Here is a 17,510-nt window from a genome sequence, read left to right on the forward strand (position 1 = left end):
CAAACATCGAGCAGTGGCGAACAAAAAGGGGAACGAGGGCTTTCCTTGTGCGAAACGGGAGGAAACCTTTGTGAGGTTGACACGATTCAGACGAGATAATACAGCCCCGCAGCAAAGAGAGAGAGAGAGAACAAAAATCTGAAGGAAGTGCCTCGCTTATGCATCGCATTACAGGGATGTCTGTCTCCGATCCCAGCGGCGGCGTGGACAAGGACCGGCGGCGCCTGGGGTCAACTGATCGCCGTCGTGTTTCGTGTGCGTGGCCAGCACTGTGCGTGTGCGTACATCTGGTATTCTCTGCAGAAAATAGCATGGGAATAACAGGCAGGACAGCAAAATACCCAGCTCCTGTAGCGCACTGTTTCGGCACCGTCTCTCATCAGACTCAGAGTTTGCCTCGTGATACTCCTGCCTGTTGGCCGCATGGATTGATGATGCAGTGTGGAGTGATGTTGTGGTTTCCTGAAGATTTGCCAAGGTATCGTATCGAGACTGACTCAAACATGTCTGGCTGGCTCTTGGTCACGCCATGAAATACTACTTTCCCTTCATGGACTAAAGCAGATCGAGCATGGTCACGCCATGAAATACAATGCTGTATGTTTCAAATATTCTTTGGAAACATGATTCACTTTGTTTGAGCGAATTGTTTCCCTTTATTGAAAGTTTAAGATTACATGGGATACAAACGCCTGGAGGTGGATTCCACAGCCACACACGGGTTCCAGACAACACTTCCTTTATGATCCTCTCGTTTTCATGGTTGACAGATGAACCCTTTCAGTCTCCCAAAAAAAAACCCCCCGCAAAAAAAGATGAAGGAGATGAACTCAAAGTCAGAGATATGGGCCCTCACGTGACGAATGAAGGCCCAATTCGTCCTAATATCGATCTCAGCCCAGCCTCGCTGCCTGGTTTATGTGTCCGGTACTCCCAACGTGCTGGGCTCTATTAAGCCCCGCTAGCTGGCTGTTGTTTGTTACGCGCCTGTTGCTACCGGCGCCATGACGACAGCCACCGTGACCTGCTACGCTTGGAGTTGCTCGACACACCAATGGTGCGGGCATCATCACTGTAGGAACCATGGGCGCCAACGGGATCATCGGAGGCGGCGCGCAAAGAACCAGCCCCGGTTGGACTTGGATTACCCCTGGAGCAGCGGCGGCGACCGGCACCGGTGGCACCACGGCTGCAACCCCCGCGGGCTGCGTCATGCTGCTGCCGACGGCGACGGACATCGCCTGGACTTGACGCTGCAGTGACTTGATGTACTTGATTGTAAGGTCTAGTGTCGAGGCTTGGCTACACCGCTGAAATGTGCGGACGGTGGATCGTGATCAACAACTTAGTAGGTACTCGTATTTCCATAATTTTTGTTCAAGTTCATCAACTAAATATGAGGCATGGCGACGTGAGCATAGTACCTTCTCGCATCCTGGAACGAGACGCCGCAGGGTCTTTAAACACTTGTTTATCTTGGATCTTCGTCTCTGCGCATATATGCATGCCAACAATAATGTTTGGATGCATTTCTATGTGTAATCACTAAGGGGATCAGATTGTCACGATGGAGCTAGTACCTTTTCTGTTTGGCTGTGTGTTCCTCCTGTGGCCTTCCTCCTTACACTGGAGTCGCTTGCTGTGTCCTGTGTCAGACAACAGTTATTTTTCAAAATAAAGACAAATTATCTTCCATATTGAGAAGAGAAGGACACATAAGTACCGTTGCCATATTATTTTCCACTGTCTTCCCGCTGTTCTCCTTCAACAGCTTGTTCAAGTCCTCCGATGTTATCACCCGATTATCCGACCTCTGCCCGGCAATATCGTTGTCACCAGCACGATCTTGACCACCACATGTGATAATCGGGTGGAGCCACGTCGCCATTTTGTCCTCGGAAGGTGGCACATGCATCACCTCAGGCCTACGCGAACATGATGAGATGGTGATGCCTCCTCCTTTCCACGCCAACTCGTAGAGATCCCCGCTGCAAAGCAAGATATGCATGCGGGCTAATTTAAATGATAAACAGGTATTTATTAACAGGCTGTCTAGGAGAAATGCCATGATACCATGCACCTACACTCACATCCACCCCTCTGTGGTTTTTGCCTTGCAAGTTTCCAAAATTTGTCCCCAAAAAAACGGTGATGCATAGGGGCGAATATATAGTCACTTCTAGGAAAATCATAAAAAAAATACGACCATTTAAGCCCTGCATAAAATCAGAAAAAATCATGGCGCTACATGGTTAAAGGGGCGAGCTCCAAAGTTCGGAAACCATGAAAGTTTGCAGACAAGTATAGATGGGGTACACGTACAACATCTTTTTTTCTTTCGAAAAGGGGCATTGCCCCCAGCCTCTGTATCGCAATGGTGCGTATGCAACCATATTATTAAACGAAGTCTCCAACAAGTATGCAGTGCGTTACAATATCAAGAAAAGACTTGTAACACGTACAACATCTTACAATCGAGTCGATGCAATACACATGGATTTTTTTTTTCATACGATCCAGATTGGATCTGGTTCCACTATCATCAGATAACGGAACAAGTACCACGTGACACATGTAATAAGCAATCTAAATTATTCACAAATAAAAGATAACAAAACAAGTCACAGAGTACCATAGCGTCTTGGCGCAAGAGAAAAACATAAAAAGGTAAGCTACCAAGCAACGAAACACCCCCACCCCACGTTACCACCCCACAGGAGAGGTGGCCAACCTGCCGTATGCACCGCTACTGAAGTTTTAAAGAGCCATACGCTACCACGCTTACAAGGGGCAAGGGGAAAAGCACACCCTTTTGCACACCCCTAGATCAACGCACACGCAGGGCTAGCTTGTATGCATGCATGCACGTATAAGTTAAGGAGCGAGTAGATAGCGTGTGTACTTGGAGTACGGGCAGTCGCCGGACTGCTCGAGGAAGTTGCCGGCGCGGGAGGCGGGGACGATGGCCTCGCCGCGGTAGTCGCCGGAGCAGGTTGTCATCGATGCCCGCCCGAGAGTACTGATTGAGCACTTGCTTCTGGCCTTCTGGTAGCTTCCAGGAGGTATCGTATACGAACGATGTTTTGTGATGTCTATATATATACCTACCAGCTGCACGGACCGTAACCCATCTATGCCATTTCTTTCCTATAAAGGAGAAAAAGCCCATCCAAGTATCCTACTTGTAGCTCTCCTTTTAAAAGGGAAAAGAGCTCCTTCGCCGATTCCTATTGATAGAAAACAAGGTACTCCCAATAGTTGGAGTATAGGGGTATATCACTTACCTAGACGCTCTCGGGCTAGAGCGTACGGATGCATGCATCCATGGGTAGGTTCCAGACGTTTCCATCATTCCTTGCCGACTTGCGCGTCTGCTCCATCGGTAGTGGTTTCCCATATGCGCATGTCACGTGAAACCACGATCGTTCGGCCGATAAGCATGCATGGAACTGCGCACTCTCACTGTGTGTGCTCTGCATGGTACTTACGTGCGCCGCTGGTGCATGCATTCTTTGCATGCCAGCGTTGCATACTAGCTACTCCCTCCGTCCCATAATATAAGAACGTTTTTGACACTAATATAGTATTAAAAAAGTTCTTATATTTTGGGACAGAGGGAGTACCTTTTTGACTAAAGTACGTACCTAGTGCCCAGCCATGTCATCTACTTCTGCGAGGGCGAAAATGTCCCACCTTCAAAATTTTGTTTCCGCCAAACACTCTTCATAACCACAACCCCACCCCCAAAAGTTTTCAAGGTCTAACTTTGATCCAAATATTTTTACAGGAATTTCATAGGATTAGAATCCTTAGGAAATTTTTCTATGTTGTTTGTTAATTATTCATAGAATTTAATCCTATAGAAAGTTTCCTAAGGATTTTTTTTACTATTTCCCATAGGTTTTCTAGCATCTACTAAAACTTATTTGAAATAATCCTTTGCCTTTTTTATGATGCAACCAAACAACCAAAATCCTGTAGGATTGAAATGAAAATGACATTTAAATCATATATTCTTTCTATCCTTGCGTTTTTAGAATTTCAAGGTTCAAAAAGGCCCCCTACTTGGGCAACACTACCTTTCTAAGTTCACCGGTGCAGGGAAGCCTATGAGTGATGTGTCATCCATGCGTCACTAACAAGAAAAATCATGCAGTTAGTATCATTCATGTGGTAGGCGGCGTGCCCTCTGCATGCCACTAGTAACACACATACTAAGGGTCCTATCGGGTTTCGGTTTTCTGTGTTTCTTCTTTCGTCTTTCCTTTTTTTATCTTTATCCTTTTTCTTTTGTCCAAGATATATCTACTTTTTTCATTACACAATTTATATTTTTCATATACATGTTGAACATTTTTAAAATACATGTTTTGAACTTTTTTCAAATATATGTTAAACATTTTTTAAATACATGTTGAACATATTTTAATGGCATAAACATTTTTCTGGAACTACGTAAACATTTAAAAAAAATTATGTATATATTTTTTGAATGCATGAATATTTTTTAAATGATAGGTACATTTGTTTTGAATGGTATGAAACATTTTTTTGAAGTATGGATACATTTTCCTTATATTGTATTAAAATTTTCTAGAAATGACACAAACATTTTTTTCAATGCGTGAACATTTTTTTGAAGGGTACAACATTTTTTGTTACACTACATACTCATATTTTTTTGAAATGAGACAAACATTCTTTTTAATGCTTGAATGATCTTTAAACGACACATACACAATTGTAATGCTATCATATTTTTTAAATATGCATAGATTTTCTTATACTGCATAATCATTTGCCTTAATTTTCAAGAACATTTTTCGAAACTGTTGAACATTTCTCTTAAATGTGACGGACATTTATTTTGAAACAAACAACCATTTTAATACACTTAAGCATTTTTTTACGTACATGAACATCTTTTTTTTCAAACACGCTAGTTTACCCGAAATAGTGGAACCCCCCCCCCCCTACCCCCCAAAAAAAAGAGAAAACGGAAGAGAAAAACCATTGAGCGTTTGTCATGTCCATCTTTCGTTTTGTGAACATAGTAGTTGCTCGCCTCTTTTTTCTTCTAGAGGAAGTGTGTTGCTTTTACATGGATGTGCGTTTTTTAGTGGAAGGGAGTTTTTAGGGGAAACGATGTTGCTTTACTGATTAATGAGGTCCAAAGGAACTATTACAATATCATGTGGCTGCAGCAACCAGACATGTCTAATCGAGGCCAAAGAAAGCAAAATTTGATCTACGCTGTCCGCTTCAAAATTCCTACTTCTAGTCTCATGAATAAAATTACAACCTTCAAGCTCTCTCTGCTCTTCTTGATTTCCTTAACGATGCACCATGTTTCCCGCCCATGTCACAACAAATGCCGTTCTCCACCGTTCTGCAATCCGAAGATATAAGGATCGTCGTGAGGATGAGGTCATTTGCCAAGGCCATCACCTCTCTGCAGGCCAATGATTCAAGAGATGGAGCATCACAGACACCTCGTACTGTGATCGAAGAAGAGCCAAGATAACGACCGTCCTCGTCTCGACAAATTCTTGCCACTTGTCCTCTATTTTCAAGTGTCGCCACAACATCAACGTTAAGTTTTGGCCCTCTCAGAGGGGGGGGGGGGGGCAGATCCAGGGTTGCTCGTAATTGACTGGAACATGCAATACCACCCTCGGCTTGTCCTTGGGAAAATACCCAAGCTCGAATAGAAAGAAGTATGTTGGTAGCTACGAACAGGCACATGCGCTATAGTCATATTGTTTTTGGGCCACGAGCATTATTAGGACTTGCAAGAAGGTAGAAATAGATTTTTTTTTTAGAAACTAAGGTAGAAACAGCAGCTCCCTCCAAAAGGGACCTCCAATTTATGGACAAGCGGGATGCGAAGCGCTGAAGCATGCACCCCCATCTCCCCGCGTTCCCTTTTGGGCTAACTCATCTATAAGGCAGGCACCCTTTTTTCATTTTTCTCTCTTGTTTTTTCTTTTTAATTTTTGTGCTTATTGAAATCATATTTAAGATTTGCAAGAAATATTCATATTTTTTGAGAAAACCCTAAAATTTACAAATGTACACGAATTTTAAAAGTTGTTTATGGATTTTAAGAATCGATTTTTCGCTAATTTGAAAAAAATTGTTCATTGAGTGAAAATCTTCATTGTTTCATGAATTTTTGGTCGAGTCAAACAATATTCATGAAATTCTAAAAACGAATATTTTTTCTTTTTGATGAACAATATAGAATTCAATGAACAATTTTTGAATTGGATGACTTTTTTAAAATTTAGTGAACAAGTTTTGAAACTGATAATTCAATGGACATTTTTTGAATTTTATGATTATTTTCTAATTTTGTGATCAAAATTTCAATCTCAATGAGTATATTTGGAATTTTGTGAACAACTTGTGAATTTGATAAAACAAAAATTGAATTCAATGAGCATTTTTTGAATTTTTTAAACAATATTTGAATTTGATGAACACAAAATATTCTCAATTTGAAAGAAATGTTTGCTAATCCAAAAAATGTTCGCGAATGAAATAGAAAAAATAATGAAAAATAAAAAATAAAACAAAAAATTTGAAAAATAAAAAATAAGGTTAAAAACATGAGAAAAAAGAAAAAAACTATTGGGGGAAGGTTCTAGAACAACAAAAACCGAGAGATGGATCCTGCGCTGGGCCAACCCCATTCACTTAGGACGCGTTCGGTAGGCTACATCAAGCCCAAGCAGGCTCTAGCGGGCTAAGTACTCAACTGTTTGGTTGCTTGGCCTGCACGCAGAAACTGGCTCGCACGAAACTTAAAGCACTCTCAGCAAGGCCCGTAGGGAATGCTCAGATCGACCGTTTTTCCAGTTGCAGGCTCGGCCTAGTGTAATTTACACTATGAGGAAGATGTGAGATGGGCTTGATGTAGCCTAGAAAACGACATGCAGATCATGGCCTAGATCTTTTATACGGTAAAACAGGCTCCACTAGGCCATGCTCCTCTGAGAATGTAACCAAATACGTCCTTTGCGAGGGGGGGGGGGGGTGGTCAAGTGCCTGTCTACATACACGGGGAATAGGAATCACCCCTCTAAAGTGAGGGCGCTGATGTCTTGCCTATAGCGAGCATTTCGTTCAAGGCGAGTTCCATATGGGCTGGCTGACCGCGTCGCTGACCAGAGGCCACATGCCATATTCTCGTTATTTTTATGGTTTCTCTATCATTTTTTTATGTTTTTTGTTCCCCTTTTCACTTTCTTTTACATTATTTATATTTCCAGATATTCTGTACTACAAAAAATACTTTACATAAAACATTTCAATAAATATTAATCAAGCATTTTAAAAATGTACAATGTGTATAGATATTTTTTTATCATGTACACAACGTGAAATGTGTATAGAAAAGATGTTGTCCATGTAATTAAAAAATGGTAATCCAGTTATTTTATTTGTTTTGAATAAGTGTACGAAAAATGTTAAACTTGTAATTGAAAAAGATTAAAATGTGTACATAAAAAGATTCACCATGTATTCCAAAAATATTTAACTTGGGTTTGAAAAATGTTAAATGTGTATAGCAAAAATATTGACCATATATTTAAAAAAATGTAGACTTGTTTTGAAAAAGGTTAAATGTGTCCAGAAAACATGTTTACCATGTATTCAAAGAATTTAAACTTGTCTTTGATAAATGTTAAATGTGTATAGAAAAAATGTTGACCATGTATTCAAAGAATGTTAAACTTGTCTTTGGAAATGTTGAACATGTATAGAGAAAATATTGACAATGTACTAGAAAAATGTTAAACTTGTATTGAAATTTTTAAAATGTGTATAGAAAAAATATTGACCATGTATTTTTTTAAAAATTTGTAACTAAAAAATGTTAATTGTGTATAGAAGAAATGTTTACCATGTATTCAATACATTTTAAACTTGACTTTGAAAAATGTCAAATATGTGGAAAAAATGTTTACCATGTATTCAAAGAATGTTAGACTTGCATTTGAAAATGTTAAATGTGTACGGTAAAACTGTTGACCATGTATTAAAAAAATTAGACTTGTCTTTGAAAAATGTTAAATGTGCATAGAAAAAAATTGGATATGTATTAAAAAATGTTAAACTTGTCTTTGAAAAATGGTAAGTGTGTGTCGAAAAAAATGTTGATCATGTATTCAGACAATATTAAACTTGTCTTTGGAAAATGTTAATTTTTTATAGAAAAAATGTTGATGATGTAATCAAAGAATGTTAAACTTGGCTTTGAAAAATGATAAATGTGTATAGGAAAAATGTTGACCATGTATCAGAAAAAAAGGAAAATGGATAAGAAAAGAAAAACCAATAAAAACAGTGAAAGAAACAAAGGATAACAAAAATAAAAAAATAAAAAACTCGGGAAGAAAAAGGAAACCAAACAAAGAACAAAAGGAAACGGAAAATGGAAAAAACCTTGAGAAAACTGAATAAAAGTGAAGCAAAAAGAAAGATAAGAGAAAACAAATAAAAAAGGGCAACCGGAAAAAATCAATGAAAACCGGGCTCAATTCGCCTCAAGTATATCCCCCCCCCCTACTTCATTCGTGCTCTTTTTTCCTCACCATTTTATTTTAAAGTGTGCGTCAGTGGGGCCGGTCCTTTACCGTTGAAGGTTACAGCGAGAGTTCCTATTGTCTAGCTTAATGCGAGATATAGTCACCGCGCCAAAGTGATGGGTTGTATTTTTGAGGAATCCAAGAGATGGGCTCAATCCAACAACAGTCAACTCTTTTTGCGTGGGGCTATGCCCATCAGACTAACTCCTGACGTGTTAGAGCATCCCCAACAGACGCGCGGTACCGCGACGCGCTAAAAAGTTCAGCACCACTAAAATAGTGTTTTTGCGCGTGGGAGGTTTAGCAGACGCACAAAAACACGGCGCCCAATTCGACGGCCCCACATGCAGCAGCCCGCGGCACAAGCCGGCGCCCCAAATTTGCAGCCAGCCCGCATGCGCTAAAGTTACAGCTTCGTTTTTGTGCGCGCTCTATTTTACAGCTTCTGCTGGAGCGCTATTTTTGGTCTCACGCGCGCTATATAGGCATCTTTTTCAGCGCGAGGCTTGTGTAGCGCGTCCGTTGGAGATGCTTTTATTATTACCGTGAGCTAAACGGAATCTAGCTTAAAAAAGCTTGTTTATAAGAACAAAAGCCGAGTGCTCAAGAAGAAAAGCTGAGATGAACACGTTGAAATCTGTTACTTTGCCCCGCTTTCCTTTTCTGAAAACGAGCTAGCTTTGTCCCGCTTTCCCGCTCCAATCCTTGTCACAGGCACGCACCTGGCGATCCCTTCCCTTGCACCTCCGCTGCGGCGATCCCTTGCTGACATTCCGCACGTCGGCACCGACGCGACTAGCCCAGCTTTTACCTATTTCGCGCCCTTTCCGCTTTATTCGCGATACGCTTTTGCCTCAGAAATCCGTCGACCTCGATCGAGATCGATTCGCGCGTGTGATGCGGACTGGTCGGATCGATCTCTCTCGATGGAACGAGCATCAAACGGTAAAAGGGTAAAGCGCCGCCGCTGCACCGCGCACCCTAGCAAGAATGCTACTGTAGATACGTTCGCCGGTCACCGGACCGAGGCGTGCGCAGCGGGGCCGCCGTAGCTAGCGTTCCGTGTTCACCGGACCGGAGGCGTTGGCGACAAAACCGTTCGCCGCTCTCACGGCGAGCCAACCAGTAATCCTCGGCGCCGTAGGTCACGTGAATTTGCTGTAGCGGCTCACCTTAGCTCGAGGACAAACGCTCGTAGCAGTTTCAGTAACGGCTAGTTGCTGGCTAGCTCCGCACTGTAATCGCCGAGGCGCTGGAGCGTGGCCGCAGCGGACGGTAGCAAAGCACGGCAGCCGTCCACGTTGCTTGGCGCTTTGTCGCCTTTTCCTTTGAGGCGCACACTTGCTCCTCTGACTGCCGCGCGCATCGGTGTGCGTGACCACCCGATGGCCATGGCATCGCTTGTGCGTGCGGCGCCGTGCCTCTATATAAGGCAGGCTCCCGGGCTGGGCTGCTCACACACAACACACCAGCTCTATCCCTCCCACAGCACCCTGACTTCCAAGCTGTAGTGGACCGATCCATGGAGGCTTCACGCAGGCTCCTCTCGGCGGCGCTCCTCCTCGTGCTGCTGCTCGCCGCCACAGGTACGTACATATAGATATAGCAGCGGTGCTATGTGCCGATGTGTGTGTGGCATTTGGTTTGGGTCTGAACTTCTGGAGTTCTGATCTGAGTGGGGTTGCAGGGGAGCTGGGAGGCCCGGTGATGGTGGCGGAGGCGCGGACGTGTGAGTCGAGGAGCCACAGGTTCAGGGGACCCTGCGTGCGCAGGTCCAACTGCGCCAACGTCTGCAGGACCGAGGGCTTCTCCGACGGCAAGTGCCGCGGGTTCCGCCGCCGCTGCTTCTGCACCACCCACTGCCACCATTAACAAGCCTCTCCTCCGGGTGATGCCTTCTTTCGGGTGGCCTTTCTGCGATCGTCCATGCGTGCGTGTCCATGAATAAATCTCAGCTTGTCTCGGCGAGCTGGGTGCGAGTCCTTCTTTGTTTTTTGTATGATTATTACCGAACCTGTGTGCACGCGTTGTTGTTTCTTGTTGGGTTCGTCCTCAGAGTTGCTGTGAGGTTTATGGGATTATCCCAGTCAATCCTTCTCTCATGTAAAATTTTTATTTTCGGCAAATCATGAGTGTTGTATGCGTGTTCCCTCAGTAACTCACTCGTTGTGTATACAATTGGACATGCATGTCACATGGTGCCTGTAGTTGTGATGTGCACGCTGTACCTCCGTGTGATCGAGATCGATCGATATGATCGATGCGCCATGTGTGCAGTGGCAGCTGACACCCGGCGCTACGCATGCGCAAGGACCGCTGCGAGACCTGAGCATTTCTTGGGCCGGGCTTTAAAAGGCCGAACCCCACAAATCTAAGCCTGAGCCATGCCCGGTCCTGAATAAGCGAACACTATTCTATTTTTTTCTATCCCCTTTTCGGGTAATGAATAGTACTTATCTTCCTATTGAAATTAATATATATTAACACATGAGTATGATTTTTAATGAAACCTTATTTTTAGTTTCTTAGAACCACAATGTAGGCTCAGAAGCTCACAATCACTATATATGTGGCAATTTCCCAATAGAAAAAACCCATGTGTGCCAACATTTTTTAAGAAAGATATTGATTTCCATTTCATTAACGAAACCCCCGCATGTCCTTACAAGATACAAACTACTAAAAGAGCCATGGAGGCCTTTATTTTGAAAATTTAAATATCCTATTTTTTCAGTTTCAGAAAATTCTGAAAAACATACACAAGTATGCAAGGATGTAATGTGTATGTGTGTAAAATTTCAGTATGAAATTTCTTGATTTACGAGCTGCAATTTTTTTTATGGACTATGAGGATGAACAATACATATGCTAAAAAGCCCTAGATTTGTCTTTTTTTTTCTGTAGTTCTCATTTTAACCTATTTTGACCGGAAAATTTGCACACATGTACATTGTGTATATAGGTATACGTGAATTTGTTTTCATAATTTTTTGAAACTGAAATACGGTTAAGTGTACGTACGAATCTACAAAATACGTACAAGGTATTTGTAAATGATAAAAGTACTACAACAACAACTCAAAACAGGTGTTCGACGGTGGACCTCTTTCATTTCGCAGGAACATGGGAATTATTAATGTACAGTAATATATTTACAATCATGATTGAGCAACTCAGCAACAAACAAAGGGGCCTCAAGCAGCCAAACATTAGCCTCTACACCCGCTCCTAGCACTAGCAGCTCATGCAAGTTGGTGAGCTGCTCTGTGTCTTCCTCTGTTTCACAAACCTGAACCGAAATTCAGAAAGTTCAGCCGCAGTATCTCTAACATCAGCAAGCAGGTGTGCATGGCGCGACCATAAGTTGAGAGCCTGACTCCACTTGAGGCCAAACTGTTCCCGGGCATTGCTGGGATCTGCACATGTTCCCGGGCAAACTGCTATGCAAACATGCAGGCCAAACTTCACCGGGTGGGCACGCTAGAAAAATCGTGCTCGTGTCCACCGGCCGTATCGATGCGTTCGGGAGGGAGGAAGCGGCCATCCGTCCAGTCATCGGCGTCGCAGACCACGCGGATTTGTTGTAGCAATCCATCCACCTTGCTTGGACACAAAGTTCTGTTAGCGAGCTTCCAGCGCCGTGTCCTGGAGCAACGGACGGTGGCAATTGAAGCACGCGCATACGTGGGAGGGATACTACCCTACCCTACCCTACCCTACTTGCGGGTTGCGGCCTTTTCCTCTTTGAGAAGACGTGCACTCCGACTGCTGCATCGATCGTTGGTTGTGACTCGTGTGACCCCATTGGCATCGGTTCTATATAAGCTGGGGGTGCTCGCACAGCAGCTCCGTCACTCATCCCACCCTGATACCCTCGTAACAAACAAGCAGTCATCGATGGAGGCTCCACGCAAGCTCGTCTCCGCCGCGCTCCTCCTCGTGCTGCTGCTCGCGGCCACAGGAGAGATGGGAGGCCCGGTGGCGGTGGCGGAAGCTCGGAAGTGCGAGTCGCTGAGCCACAGGTTCGCGGGCCTCTGCCTGCGCGGCCACAACTGCGCCAACGTCTGCCGGACCGAGGGCTTCCCCGGCGGCAAGTGCCGCGGCGCCAGCCGCCGCTGCTTCTGCACCACCCACTGCCGCTAGTAGCCTAGCTGCATGCATGCATGCTGGCACCTTTGTGCGTGTACCGTGTCCGTGTCCATGAATAAACCTCAGCTTGTCTACTATCTTGGCATGCAGGCCGAGCTGGGTATAAGAAGCAACTTCTCCTTGTGTCCGTTCGATGTTTGGGTTCGTCCTCAAAGTTGCAGCGAGGTCCCATGTTTCCTTTCACGTGTGTTGTGTGCGTGTAAGCGTGTTCTCCCTCTCACTTGCTCTGTACACGAAACGACGTGCATGTCGCATGCTACTTCCGTGTGATCGAAAGCATGTTTTTTTGTTTGTTTGAGAAAAGTGTGATCGAGGCATGTGTGCAGCAAGGAACTTGACAGCTGCCACCCGGCGCTGCTCAATGCTCATGCACGATGGACTGGCCACGCGTAAAAGGTCCCGGCCTCTAGGAGTGGGAAGTTATGGTCACGGGCACCATGGTCCCCTTTATTAAAAAAAAACATATTAAGAAGTAAAAAAATTATCTGTGGAAACATGTATGTGTGCACTACGGATCCATGAAATTTTGTTTTGAAAAAATGTAATGTGTAAGCTGTAAAACATAATCTGGCCATATACTGATTGACTTTGTTCCATCGTTGAAAACCTCGTATATATTCTGTATATTCGATCTAAACCATTATGATCGTGCGTTAAGCAAGACTTGACTTGTTGCCATGGAGGAGAAAAGAATTGCTTGGAGGAGTGATTTTGCATCTCCCTAGCTACAAACTGCATGGGTAGTGACCCAGATGAAGCCAAGTTGCAAGTCCGTGCAGTTATTATGGCCTAATTAGTAAAGTCAAACACGAGTGTCCTATGAGCAGAGTTCTGTATACTGTCTGAATATCGCTAGGCTGTTTCTGCAAGTTACAAAGGGCATTTTGGTTTGAGAGTTATGCATCGGCCCCATGTGTGTTTCATACTACCGTTGATGAGGAATCCCCACATCATCACACCGAGATCATGGTAGGGTCTTGAGCAACATGATGAAGGACTCATGCCTCGGCAGAGTAATCAATTCGTTGATGCGAATTAGGTGGCTCATGGGGCCTCTGGTTTAGCCAGTGGAGTGCCATAATTGAGCGTCACTGCCCTAACAGACGCATACTGTCAGGCTCGTCAGCAACCTTCCAGAACACGATGGGCTGGGCGTTATGATTACCGTTTAGGCCAGACAAGGACAAGGACGGCCTCGTTAGTAGTAGAAGACACCAACCAAGTAATTATACTACGTAGTAGACAGCCATGTCTTGTGAAACTCTTAAGTATCCACATGCGAAAGTAAAATGTTGTGAAATTTTGCACATACATAATATACATGTGACTGTGTTTACAAAAAATTCCAATTTTTTGGTGTTTCACCAGCGCTGGTTAAACGTGTCCCCGCACGTAAACCAACTGGGCCGGCCTATAATGCATTGAAACATTCCTGATTTTTGTGCAGCTTTGTGGCCAATTCTAAGAAGCTTCTAGAAGCACCGAACAATTTTTGGGAAGCTTCTGACCGATTTTTTTTCTTTTCTTGGTTTTTTATTTTTATTTTTTATTTTCCTTTTTTCTTCATTTTGCATTTAATGTATTTTAAACTCACATTTTCAAAAACAATTCAAGAACTTTTTGAAATCCATGAGCATTTTTCAAATTGGTGATTTTTTTATAAATCCGTGAACATATTTAAAATATTTTTCAGATTCATGAACTTTTCGAAATCTGAATTATTTTTACAATCATTGTTTTTTTTAATTTGTGATTTTTTTAATTCATGACTTTTTTTCGAGCCACAATAGTTTTTCAAATATGAAAAAAAACTATCTTTAGTCCAAAAGTCAACGGTCAACCGTCCGACCAGGTCAACCATGAAGAGTGACTAGGCGTGTGCGCTTGATGAGCGAGCTGCTCGCTCGCATAGCTAGCCCAGCCCACACAAGGGGGCGCGTGAGCGCTGCCTCGCTACCAAGCGCAACGAGTGCTAACTAGGAGCTTTGACGGCAAATACCATAGCTGGCTTCTCTCTTAGTGACGAATTTGCACAAAATGACCCCTTTTGAAGAAATCTAAGCCCAAGAGGCCCCTATTTCACCTATGGACCCCCTCCAGGGGAGGATTGCGGTTCATATATTAACTTTGTCAGTATTGTCACGATTTCATCTGCTACTTATGTCTGCCGATAAAAATTGGTCCATATATTGCCACATATAAAGTAAACTAGATAGTAGCTCGTGCATTGTAATGGGGCACAATATTTTCTACCCAACCGTTGTGATTTATTGAACATTTTATTGTTTTATTATAGTTACATACTAAATGTCGCAATTGAATCAATACTTATTGATTTACCAAAGAAAACATGATTCTATTAGTTGCTGCATTTTTCTAAATCGTTTGGCTTAGATTAGGGGGGTAGCTGCAAATCAAACATGTGGCAACTCTAACGAGCTTGCAAAACTGGTTGTGTGACAAAGTATTGCAATCTTATTATACCAATTAAATATGTCTACATGCATCTAGCTGTCACCAAACCAAACACTAGCTTTTTGCCTATGTGTTTCGTCCCTCGAATTTTACTATGCCACGCACGACTCAATATTTTTCTTTGACTTTTTTGCTGTGATACATAATAATGATCACAAAAATTAGCTTCAACTATAATGAATTTTCACTAAATAAGATTGAAAGAGTGAAAAATCACTCCCTCCTATATGTCTAATCCTCACATATGCAACAAATATAGATCGGCCTAAGTATCAGAGCCAGGCATTCCAAACTAAAAACATTGAAGGAGCGTAAACATCAAGAACCACCATCACCCAAAAACAAATGAAGCAAGGACTAAAACTATAAATTCAAGAACTTGTAGGGGCCACACGGACTGTTCGGAAAAAAAAAATACCTTGAGAGCTGTGATATTTTTAAAACGAGATCAACCAGCACTAGCCCTTAGCGGCATATTTTTATGGAAGAAAATCTGTAAGCATCCGGCAGAGTATACTGCTTTAGCATATGACAAATCTATTTTTTTACGGGAGCATATGTACAGATCTACAAAACACACAATAGGTGGTAGTTAAAATTAAAATGTATGGCCATAAATGGTAAGGGTAGCACACATCTCAAAGCTTTCCCCGACGCTGGATTCTTTGCTGTTACCTACCGGGTGGGCACCCCAGAAAAATCGTGTTCGTGTCCACCGGCCGTATCGATGCGTTTCTGATAAACCGCTCGCCGCTCCCTACCCTTGCTAAGCTCACGGCAATCCAGTCGTCGTCGTCGTCGTCACAGACCACGTGAGTTTTCTTGTAGCAATCCATGGCGTCGCCGGATCGACCTTTGGCTCGTTGCACGTACTCCCACCGATCTACTTGCGGCACATATTTGTCGCCTTTTTCATTTGGATGCAGCTGCATCGCGTTCGGTTTGACCCCATGGCTTCGGCAGCTTGTGCGTGCCGCTACATAAGCTGGTGTGCTCTCCCAGCAGCTCCATCACTCCACCGCCACCCTCGTACAATGGAGGCTTCACGCAAGCTCCTCTCGGCGGCGATCCTCCTGGTGCTGCTGCTGGCGGGCACCGGGGAGATGGGAGGCCCGGTGGCGGTGGCGGAGGCGCGGACGTGCGAGGCGAAGAGCCACAGGTTCAGGGGCCCCTGCGTGCGCCACCGCAACTGCGCCAACGTCTGCAAGACCGAGGGCTTCCCCGGCGGCAAGTGCCGCGGCTTCCGCCATCGCTGCTTCTGCACCACCCACTGCCGCCAGTAACCAACCCACTACCTCTACTTCGTACGTCCGCCTAGCTGCAGCCTGCCTGCGTGCATGCTGGCTTGCTCGCACCTTCTGCGTGTATTGTAGTACTGTGTGTGTCCATGAATAAACCTCGGCCTGTCTGTCATGGCATGCTGAGATGGGTATAAGAAACGCAGGTTCCCTTTTACTCTGTGTTAATAATCATTCCTTGAGTCGTCGATTTCCCCGTTGGATATGTGGGTTCAAATTTTCATTTTTGAACTGCCCACCTGAATTTTCATTTCAAGCCCAAGAATGGCAAACCGACAGATTACAGGGCTTCTACCAGTTGAGAGAAACAGGGGTCGATGTTGCGCACTACTTCAGACAGCGCAAGGCCGCAAGGCATAGGTCACGCAAAATCCTGGCATGCGGGGAAGCCGACAGAGGAGCTTTGCTACACTTACGTAATTGTTTTACGTAAACTCTTTAGGAAATCAACTTGGCAACTGGTGATTGGTTAGTAGGAAATCATGGGGCAGGGCCTGCAGTTAAAATCAGGGGGACGGAAGAGAATTAGGGCTTCTTTGATTCATAGGACTGCAAAATCAGGGGAAGGTTTATGTAACAGGCTATGAGCAATGCTACACCTACGTACAGTTATTTTAGACAAACCTAACTAATTAAGGAGTACTAGTAGAATGCCCGTGCGTTGCCACGGGCATTTTAAAAAATTGACCGGTTTGTCATGATAATGTTCCACTGGAAAAAACATATGAGGTTTATGGATATATGATATTCCCCCGCACACGTGGTGATTATGCCAATATTATGACTCTGGCAAACCTCAAAAAAAAAATTATTGTGACACTAGCAGAATCCACGCACTAAACATGTGATGGTGACCGGGCTTGGTTAGCGGTTGAAACGTCCTACGTTTAAGAAATGTTTACTCAAAACAGATAGTTCCGGGGATAATTTATTTGAAGGAAAAGGAGCTATTTGGGTACAACCCAAATTACCGCATACATTTTAGGGAACAAAT

General features: G+C 43.7%; 4 protein-coding genes across 4 annotated transcripts; 3 read left to right on the forward strand and 1 right to left on the reverse strand.

The window, feature by feature from the left end:
• Nucleotides 1-445: 445 nt before the first annotated feature.
• LOC120962612 (uncharacterized) lies at nt 446-2,197 on the reverse strand. The gene is made up of 4 exons (XM_045227264.2): nt 1,724-2,197; nt 1,581-1,646; nt 1,425-1,490; nt 446-1,310 (listed from the first exon to the last, which is right to left on the reverse strand). The coding sequence occupies exons 1-4, from the start codon at nt 2,066-2,068 to the stop codon at nt 894-896; spliced, it is 894 nt and encodes a 297-aa protein (XP_045083199.1). The 5' UTR covers nt 2,069-2,197; the 3' UTR covers nt 446-893.
• Nucleotides 2,198-9,998: 7,801 nt separating this feature from the next.
• LOC109750363 (defensin Ec-AMP-D2) lies at nt 9,999-10,752 on the forward strand. The gene is made up of 2 exons (XM_020309329.3): nt 9,999-10,180; nt 10,282-10,752. The coding sequence occupies exons 1-2, from the start codon at nt 10,117-10,119 to the stop codon at nt 10,464-10,466; spliced, it is 249 nt and encodes an 82-aa protein (XP_020164918.1). The 5' UTR covers nt 9,999-10,116; the 3' UTR covers nt 10,467-10,752.
• Nucleotides 10,753-12,393: 1,641 nt separating this feature from the next.
• LOC109750387 (defensin Ec-AMP-D2) lies at nt 12,394-12,926 on the forward strand. The gene has a single exon (XM_020309350.4). The coding sequence runs from the start codon at nt 12,492-12,494 to the stop codon at nt 12,735-12,737; it is 246 nt and encodes an 81-aa protein (XP_020164939.1). The 5' UTR covers nt 12,394-12,491; the 3' UTR covers nt 12,738-12,926.
• A 3,289-nt stretch (nt 12,927-16,215) lies between these two features.
• LOC109750392 (defensin Ec-AMP-D2-like) lies at nt 16,216-16,719 on the forward strand. Its single transcript, XM_020309355.4, has one exon. The coding sequence runs from the start codon at nt 16,253-16,255 to the stop codon at nt 16,499-16,501; it is 249 nt and encodes an 82-aa protein (XP_020164944.1). The 5' UTR covers nt 16,216-16,252; the 3' UTR covers nt 16,502-16,719.
• Nucleotides 16,720-17,510: the final 791 nt, after the last annotated feature.

Source organism: Aegilops tauschii, chromosome 4 (assembly GCF_002575655.3).
Source record: "Aegilops tauschii subsp. strangulata cultivar AL8/78 chromosome 4, Aet v6.0, whole genome shotgun sequence".
NCBI classification, from domain to species: Eukaryota; Viridiplantae; Streptophyta; class Magnoliopsida; order Poales; family Poaceae; genus Aegilops; species Aegilops tauschii.